This window comes from Lygodium microphyllum, chromosome 15 (assembly GCF_053477565.2).
Source record: "Lygodium microphyllum isolate KBCC chromosome 15, Lygodium_microphyllum_v1.1.10, whole genome shotgun sequence".
In the NCBI taxonomy this organism is placed as follows: Eukaryota; Viridiplantae; Streptophyta; class Polypodiopsida; order Schizaeales; family Lygodiaceae; genus Lygodium; species Lygodium microphyllum.
Genome location: NC_141149.1, coordinates 109,389,681 through 109,399,530, shown reverse-complemented (window position 1 = coordinate 109,399,530; position 9,850 = coordinate 109,389,681). Strand labels below are relative to the sequence as shown.

Below are 9,850 nucleotides of genomic sequence, written 5' to 3'. Positions count from 1 at the left end.
TAGCAATTGATGGGAGTATGCTTTCAAAGGTGAGTATAGAGAATGTCTTTTTTATATTATACTTATATTAATCCTAAAAATTATGGTATTTATCTAGTTAGTCATTCTTGTCTTGATAAAGTGCAAAATGTTTAATGTTATATGGTGTGAGGGAAAACATTTTCAAACCTAAAGGATTAATGATAAGAGGAATACCTAAGATTGTGGCGTCCTTGCTAGCTTTGAGAGAGTCCATGGAAAAAGGGATTATTGGTTTGACATAATCCAAGATATCTTTAAGTTAGATTATCAAACTTGCTTTGTATATGTTATGTATGTTACATGGTTTAAGAATGTGGTAAAGAAGCCCTAATACAACAATTAAGTGTGATATATAACCATCAACTCTACAAAGATATGGCAAGGAAAACATGGGATATTAGGGTTACCATGATAATGTGACTTGCTATTTAAATATAGATATTTGATATGAAATATAATATGAATACTATTCTCACTTTTTTCCCTTCATAGAATCACGATTAACATGTTTCTAATTATATATCAACAGGTTGTCTCTCAATCAATGGTGGAGAATAATAGATGGTGGTATGTGACCCCTATCTCCCCATGGTCTAGAGGGTTATATGAAAATTTTACATCAATGGAGCGTATCGATGATGATCCTAGTACTAAAGGCGATGATGATCATGGACTAGGAGAATTAAAGGATGATCATGGTGTAAGGAAAATTAGATTATGATCATGTCATCACACATGAAGTTGATTGTGCAGCCATTGTTGATGACTATATGTTTAGGAGGTCCACATTGGTAGAGTTAAACATGAGTTTAGAAAAACTGATAGACGTATCCCTAAGTGTGTGTGTTAGGTGTCCACATTTTTTCCTTGATTCTAGTGTAATGGGTGTGACTATGTTACCACATCATCACAACAATAGGCAACTTCTGATAGCTAACCATTATGGCCTTAAAAATGGGCATACCTTATGGCTTAAACATTAGATAACCAACCATCCCCAAATGAACACATATAATGTTATATATACTCATTCTACACATCCTCACATCAGTCCTTGAAATATCCTAATGATGCCAAGCAATGTCTTGGATATCCTCACCTACTTGACTATTGTAACAACAAATAATGAGTATAAGGAAACTAAACAAAATATTAAAATAAATGTAGGTAACCGTACCTTTGCTTTTTCAAAGACTCCAGAAGATGATTTTTCTTCTACTTCTTCTACAAGCAGCAAAGAATGAAAATTTTGTTCACTAGACTCACAAGAAATCAACAATTAGACAAGCAATGAAGAAAATGCTTTATCATAGTTGCCAATTGTAAAATCCTTGCATTAATAAGAATATCAAAAGTTAGAAACTCTACATGTCTAGTATCATGTGAAATCATGCACCCATAACCACATTAACTAGTATGAAAAAAGCTGTAGATATGCACATTCAAATTTATGAGAAAATTTGTGTTTATTACACCCTAGAATTTTAATTATCTACATGGATACACTCGCATATACTCTTTACAAACCTATGTGAGCTCTAGTGGTAACAAACCCACTTCCACCATTTAAAGATAACAATGACCAAAATTTAGATAATAGAGAAAACAAGAAACTCCATGCCTTTAAGATTGAAGCAACTAGTTTCTTCTTCCTCTAATGTGCAAATATGCCCAACCTTAATCCTAGTATCATGGTATGCTTAGTTGTAAATTTGCATTTCAAAATTCACGAGAATGCAATTTTCTTATTACTTTATAATAATTGATATCTACATTGAAACTGCATGACAATGGTTGAAACCAATGTAGTTCTTAAATGCTTATTCTCATTGATTATTTTGAGGTTTGTTTAAACAACACAAGTTTTGAGAATGATTTCAATGGTTTTGGTTGGATGATCATGTTGACATTTGTATTGATGCGTTATATGTTAAAATTTTCAAAAAAAAAAGAGGCTTTGAAATATAACTACTTGTAGTTTTGAGATGGAGAGTCCTAAATCTAATCCAACTAGTCAAACGTAAAGATTAACACATAAGGCTACATAAGCATCCAACTCAATGTAGCTCATCCAAAGATAAGACCCTATAATAATTAGGAAGCAAAAAAAATTATTCAAAGTCATGACTGATTGAGAAGGAAGACTTACGTGCTTTAAGAACCCTCCTCCAAGAGGGGAGGAGAATCACACTGCCACCACCGACTCATAGACTTTGGTAATCTATGTATCTGTATATGTGTGTGTGACATAAATCATGGGGAAAAACTAAGGTGAAATGCTATAATCTTCAATAGTGTGTTTACCGATGCATGTCTACTTGCTTTAAGCATCCATTCAATAACAAATCTAATGTGTCTCTAAAGAAAGTACAAACTTGAAATCATTTCTCACTTGTTGCCACAAGGGCATTCTTTTCTAGTATCTCATTAGTGCACTATTGAGCCTTTAATTTGAATCAACATCTTAAGGGCCAATCTCCAATGTCATGATGGTTTTGTTAGACTATCTCTACATGTGTTTATGCACAATATAATAGGATGTAAACCAAAGTTTTATGTTTGAAGTTCAATGGAAGGAGTTGACAAAAAAATCTAGCCATATTTATTAACACATTGCATTACACATGAAAGGTGAGGTGCCTTGCTAATAAAAGGCCATCTAGATTAGCCACAGATTAGCTATCACACATGAGATGCAATTCTTACATAAAACAAGGGATGTTATTAAGTAGGAATCATGTAGTAGCTAAATGTTGTGGCTTGGTATTTTCTATACAACTGAAGAATATGTACATGTTCAACAAGAGTGGGATTTTGGGTTTTTTTTCAGGGGCTTTGACACAATGCTCTCAATCCCATATATTTTCATAATTAAAAAAATACAAATGAATGAACGAATGAATAAATAATAGAGAGAGATAGAGAGGTGTGTGTTGGGGCCTCAATATTTTAGACATGTCAATGTGTGTTCATGGGGTTGTGGGAGAATTAGGAAAACTCAAGCTCATGTATGCATAATTAAACAAAGTAATTGGGGCTAACTTCTAGAGATTTGTGATAGATGAAGATCTTTAGGGACCATGTATAACATAATAAGCCTAGAAAGCATATCAGTAAACTAATATTATTGTATGATAGCATTAATTATTATGACTAAAAAATGATTGTTAAGAGGGTTTTGTCAAGGTAAGGGGAGAATTACTTAATTTTTCCCAATATGTTAAAGATAATATATGTGTGCGTGTGCGTGTGTGTGCGTGTGCGTGTGTGTGTCTTTCTCTCTCTCTCTCTCTCTCTATGTGTGTGTGTGTGTGTGTGTGGTTGTGGATCTGTTCATCTCCCTTGTTGCATGCGTACGTTAAATTATAATATTTTCTTTGAATGGATGTGAGAAATGTGAAAAAAAAACAAAATAATGAAAAGGATTGTGATAGTGAAATATCTATCTTCACACATGTTTAGAAAAGTTTCCAGAATTTCCTGGCATTAACATGTTGATAGGCTGCATTATGAGCTCATAGAGAATGCACATCCCAAATGATGCTACAACGTTAAATGACAACACAAAGTTTAAATTTGAAAGCCTACATTAACCCCTCAATTTCTTTGTGAAGAGACGCAAGAGGTACATGACTTTTCTTATTCTATTTATACCCTCAATTTGAAGGGCAAAATTTACTTCTACCTTTGTTGTGAAGGACAAAAACCCCCTTTGAAGTGTACTGCAAACTTCAATTTCGAGCCCCGATCCCAAAATACGATCAGGCTTGTTAGGAGAGACAGGCTAAGGAGACATGCAGGAGCAGAATCTCTGAGTAGTTTAAGATGGTTCATAGAATATGGTCATAAGCAGTATATTAAACAATGTCAACATTGAGGCGCCTATTTGCGGTCCGGGAAGAAGAAGACACAGAAATAGGCGACAGCCCAGCTATCAACAAGGACGTAAGTATAGCTCGGGCAAGTGATCGAGAACATGCACACCATCACCGTGGTCCTGTCGACTGGGAGTCGTAGTCGTATCTTTTGAGGACCACTTGTGATTGAGGAATCTCGGAATATCTAATAAGAAGAATTAGTCTCAACTCGGGCTGTGACAGAGCCTGCCGGGGACTCGGGAGGCTATAAAAGAAATCAGGAGGCGGGTTTTTGCGGCATAGCTTCATTAGCCAGTCCGATCTACAACTAGTAAGGTAAAAGCATGGATAAGCTAGCAGCTCCCGAGTCCCGGCTAGTCTGGGCTATTATTGCCGGAGCTGCGAATGATGTAGATTTTCGCTTCTTAGTGCTAGATCCGTGAATGGAGTAGATTTTAGGTTATTATCGCCGGAGCCGTGAATGAAAGTACTTAGTGGACTTTAGGTTATCATCGCCGGAGCCGTTACTGAAGTAGCAGATCTTAGCTGCAGTTCAGTACACTCCGAATCGGGAAAAATAGATGTAGATATATATCTGGTGGCTTTGTTTTCCTTTTTTTGGGGCTTTGGGGCGGTATTTCAAGCTGGTAGAGGATTATTTTTCTTTCTTTTTTCGGTTCGGTATCGCTATTAGGATATGTTTTTACTGCGGTCGCGGGACGACTGAATATTTGATTGGGGTATGTTTTTACTGCCGTCGCAAGACGACTACATATTGATTAGGTTATGTTTTTACTGCAGTCGAGGGACGAGTGATAGAGAGCGTCATGGCGCAGCAGCCGCTGCAGCAGCTTCAGGTGCTGAGGGCTTTGGACAAGGCCAACACGCAGGGCTATCATTTCACCACCATTGTTATAGCCGGGATGGGGTTCTTCACGGACGCGTATGATCTGATCTGCGTGTCGACGGTGACGAAGCTGCTCGGGCGCATCTACTTCACGAGGGCCGACGCGACGCAGCCGGGCACACTGCCGCCAGGCTTGAACGCGGTCGTGAACGGGATCGCCCTCCTGGGGGCCTTCGTCGGGCAGCTTTTCTTCGGCTGGCTCGGCGACAAGCTGGGCCGCAAGAGGGTCTACGGCATCACGGCCATGCTCATGATCTTCAGCTCCATCGCCTCGAGCCTCTCCTTCGGGCACCGGCCGCAGGCGGTTATCGGGACGCTGTGCTTCTTCCGCTTCTGGCTGGGATTCGGCATCGGCGGGGACTACCCCCTCTCGGCGACCATCATGTCGGAGTACGCCAACACGCGGACGAGAGGAGCCTTCGTCGGGGCAGTCTTCGCCAACCAGGGGTTCGGCTTCCTGGTGAGCGCCGCCGTGGCCATGATCACGGCCGCGGCCCTGCGCGGACAGGAGCCCCCATTCGAGACCGACGCCATAGCCTCCACCTCCGCAGCCGCCGACTACGTCTGGCGCGTTGTCTTCCTCTTCGGCGCCGTGCCCGCCGGGCTGACCTATTACTTCCGGTCGCGCATGCCCGAGACCGCCCGCTACACCGCCCTCGTGGCCGGCAACACCAAGAAGGCCGCTCAGGACATGGGCCGCGTCCTCGGGACTGAATTCGACGCTTCGACGGAGGCGCTCACCCGGGCAAAGATGGCCGAATCTGAGGTTGCCTACCCTCTCTTGTCCCGCGAGTTCTTGCGCCGCCACGGCCTGCACCTGCTGGGCACCTCCACTACCTGGTTCCTCGCAGGCCTCCCGTGGTACACTCTCAACCTCTTTGAGAAGGACGTCCTCACGGCCGTCAAATGGCTCCCGCCCGCCTCCACCATGGGAGCCATCACCGAAGTGTACAAGATCTGCCGCGCTCAGGCCCTCATCGCCCTCTGCTCCATCATCCCGGGCTACTGGGTCTCCATCCTGCTCATCGATCGCATCGGCCGCAAGCCCATCCAGCTGCAGGGCTTCCTCTTCATGGCCGTCTTCATGCTCTCCCTGGGGATCCCCTACAAGCATTGGCGGGACAACAACCACCTCGGATTCGTCATCATCTACGCCATCGCCTTGTTCTTCAACAACTTCGGGCCCAATACGACCACCTTCATAGTGCCTGCGGAGTGCTTCCCGTCGAGATTCCGCACCACCTGCCATGGAATCTCGGCAGCTGTCGGAAAGCTCGGGGCGGTTCTGGGGGCCTTCGGCTTCTCGTTCTCTGTGCAGGACCCCGACCCCGCCAAGGATGAACCTGGCTACAGACCGGGCATGGGGGTCGGGAAAACACTCGTCATGCTGGCCGGGACGAGCTTGCTAGGGTTCATGCTCACCTTCCTCATCCCCGAGACGAAGGGCCGCTCCTTGGAGGAGATCTCTGGCGAAGCCATGGCCGGCCCCACCTCCACTGCAGATCAGCAAGAAATAACTCATCCACAAGCTAAAACCAATTCCATGCGCAAGACAGCTCCCTTGGACGTAGAGTCCTCTCCCGTTTAACCCAGCACCTCGCACCAGCTTGATGTTATGGAGCCCAGGTATGTGAGTCTGTCCGTCACGACTCACGAGGCTAGTTTGATTACTAGCCTTCTTCTGCAGCTTTATTCCCACATCAACCACGCAGCTTCGATACCATGAAGCATCTACTACATAAGAACATTCCATTTTGACTATGCTTCAATGTGATATTGAAGCATCTCCTAACTAAGAACTTTCACTTTCCTAATGATGATTATGCTTCATATCGTGAAGCACCTACTAACTAATAGCTTTTTATTTCACTGATCGTTGCCTTGTTCAAAGTGCAGGAGCAGCCATATCAGCTTGACAACTTCAAGAATGCATTGTGAAAAATCCACAATAAGAGTTCTAGCACAAGTTTCCGTCTCGCACTCTGAATGTATTTCAAATTATCATCGCGGTTTAGCGTCTCGATTTCCAAATTATTATCGAGGTTTGGTACCTCGATATGTCTATAAACCTTCAAGCTTAGAACCATTCGTGTGCTATCACATGAACCTTGTAAACTACAATATGAAATTACAAAATTCAAGGATGTTGTCACCTTCACTAAATGGAGTGAGCCTTTCATTTTATCTTTATTATTGATTATAGTTCACATCCTTATGTATAATGCATTCTAGTCAATGTGCATCAATCATTTTTCTACTATTAGATAAAGTCATGCATGAGATTAGGTTCAATCTTTATGTAATCTCTAATATTTCTTCTAACATGCATTAAAATCTCTACTTTGTGAAAAGTGACATGGGGGAATTCTTTGCTCCCTTCCCTTGAAAATCAACCATCTAATTAATCACATGTTCCTTGCACATGTATTCAAGCCATAAGGTTATCGTAACTTTGTAACTCGTAAGCCAAGATAATCATAGCCCATTATCATAACCAACGATGACTAGGATATATTTGTTTTGAGAATAGGACATGGCTAGTTCAAACTTACTCTATTATAATATGCCTTTAGAATACGCAAGAAGGGACATGTGCAAGACGATCAAAAGCATGAAGAGGTTCATCAATTTCTCTATTGTTTGTTGTGATTTACATTGCTTCCAATTTGTAATTTTGTTACTTTTGCATTTTGTGCACTTGAGTTGCAAGTGTCTTTCAAAGTATGAAGTATCAATATCCATCAAATAGAAAAATAGTGGGAATATGTACCACAAAAATTGCAATAGAAGATACACTCTTCTTTGAGCATACACCCACCCCATACACACAAACACTCGTAGTAGTATACTATATAGATGTATACATGATTGTATGTGTGCATGCATGAATGTATGAATATTTCTAACATGCCACATATGTGCACAAAATATATGAAGATTTGCTATATACACTCTATACATAAGCTTTACTTTAATTTTTTGAAAATATACTTGTCCTTCCCTCCATGATTTCCCTCTCTTATACACACAATGATGTATGGAAGCCATGTTCGATCTCCTAGGGTATATATATGCAATTCTAGTACAATTAAATCATGACCCACTATTTGTGAAGTGTGTTAACAATTAGAAGGAATGAGGGTTGAGGGAAAGTGCACTAAGGCATGTTTCATATTGGTCCCGACAAACACACATGCATACAAAGGTACACCTCATATGCATGACCCATGGCCACACACACACACACAAAGTACACACATATATATAGATGTATGTATGTATGTATGTATGTATGTATGTATGTATGTACATATGTATAACCAAAAGCTTTTGAAATAACTACCACATGGCAGCAATAGAGGCACCCCCTCACCTTCATAGACGGATGTTGCGTGGAGGCTCCCTTTATCTATTTTCTCTTTTTATGCATCTCTCTCTCTCATGCACAAATTGCATGGCTCTCTCTCTCTCTCTCTCTCTCTCTCTCTCTCTCTCTCTCTCTCTCTCTCTCTCTCTTTGAGTGGGTCCACAAGAGAGAGCACTTGCTAGCAATAGCAGTGGTATTTAGCTGTAGCCGTGTGGCAACATGGTGTAGCAAAGAAGTAGCAAACTAGTTGGGTGGTGTAGATACATTGTTGTAGAATTAAGTGCAAAGATCCAAAAGACATGGATTCTGAGAGGAAATTCCTAGAGAAGGGTGTAAGCAAGAACATACATACTTAAGAAATACTAGAATCCATCATATTCAAGTTGGATATAGAAATCATCAATTCATTGCATAAAGAATAGAATATGCATAGAATACATAGAGAAATATAAGAACAGTTTGCTCAAGAATCACATTGCATTGTGCATCACACTAGCTATATTACACTGATTACATCATTCAATTATATCCTTCTCAATTGGCAAATTGTTATGGGTACGGCTGAAAATACATAACTCTTAACTTCTCAATACATGACTCCTACCACTTTAGCATTTGGTCTATCCATTGTCGAATTCCCAACACTTGACACACATTAGTAGACTCGAATCCACCGCTCTAGTTAGCCTTCAATGTCATCTTGGTCATCCTATGCTAGTTCATCATAAGCAACGACCAAGGGAACTTGCGCATGCACATTCTAAATCGAACATGCAACACAAGCCAAAGCCACAAGAACAAGAGCTTGGAGCCAGAGATGGAGTAGGGAGAAGAATTGGGCCACCATATCTAAGAAATAGCTTAGAATTGGAGGAGGTGGTGGCCAATGGTGGACCTCTTGCTAACTAGCTAGCCACCACTAATGCTGAGCATTAGTGGGAATATGGACTTGAAAAGGGCGTAAGACATTGATTTAGGAATCCTTAATTTTGGATTAGTCCCTCTTCAATTGTCATCGTTGCATGCATTTTTGTCCCCCTGCTCCCCCTATATTCCTAGGCTCTACCCACTGTGGGGGTCTCCCTTTCTTTTCACCATGATAACTAGCCTCTTTCATTTTCCAAGTTGGAATCACCACTCTTTCAAAAGTGTCATATAAACAACTTAGATTTATTTTTGTCCCAAAAACTAAAATTTTTAAATTTTTTACAAAATGGATTTCTTTTTATCAAAAGATACCTAAAAACATTACAAGTTGAAATACTCATTTTCTATATACTTTTTTGTATTAAGTGCCCTACAAATCAATTCTTTCTCCAATATGGGACCACCACTATTCCAAACGTGTAAATCGGTAACTCGGATTTATTTTATCCCAAAAAATGGCATTTCAAAATTATTCACAAAAAATAGTTTTCTTTTTTCCAAAAGGTACCCAATCATATTATAATCTTAAAAACTCATTTTTAAAATACTTTTTTATATTTAAAGGCCTCCCAATTTAGTTTATATTTTTTAAATACCCACACATGTGGTACTTGGGATCTACAGAGATAGTTACATACCCACTTTATGCTCCACCACTTCTTCTAAGTGTGTGGACTAATTATGATCCCAAAAAGTTACTTTTTTTCTCCTCTCTCATGAGATTCTTACGGATTTTCTTAATAGTGCATCCATGGAAGAAGTTCAAATAGA

The 9,850-nt window shown here is 40.6% G+C and overlaps 1 protein-coding gene across 2 annotated transcripts; it reads left to right on the top strand.

The window, feature by feature from the left end:
* Positions 1–4,116: 4,116 nt before the first annotated feature.
* On the top strand, positions 4,117–6,919 carry LOC148024897 (inorganic phosphate transporter 1-4-like). 2 transcript variants are annotated; one of them, XM_087694571.1, is made up of 3 exons: positions 4,117–4,214; positions 4,680–6,411; positions 6,682–6,919. In XM_087694571.1, the coding sequence occupies exon 2, from the start codon at positions 4,706–4,708 to the stop codon at positions 6,371–6,373; it is 1,668 nt and encodes a 555-aa protein (XP_087550697.1). In that variant the 5' UTR covers positions 4,117–4,214; positions 4,680–4,705; the 3' UTR covers positions 6,374–6,411; positions 6,682–6,919. The 2 variants fall into 2 exon arrangements, with proteins under 2 accessions (XP_087550697.1, XP_087550698.1); XM_087694572.1 differs by lacking the exon at positions 4,117–4,214 and adding an exon at positions 4,221–4,461.
* The last annotated feature ends 2,931 nt before the right edge of the window (positions 6,920–9,850 follow it).

Excerpts from the sequence above, each read along its gene's own strand:
- LOC148024897 (XM_087694571.1), top strand. The coding sequence starts at position 4,706 with ATGGCGCAGCAGCCGCTGCAGCAGCTTCAGGTGCTGAGGGCTTTGGAC.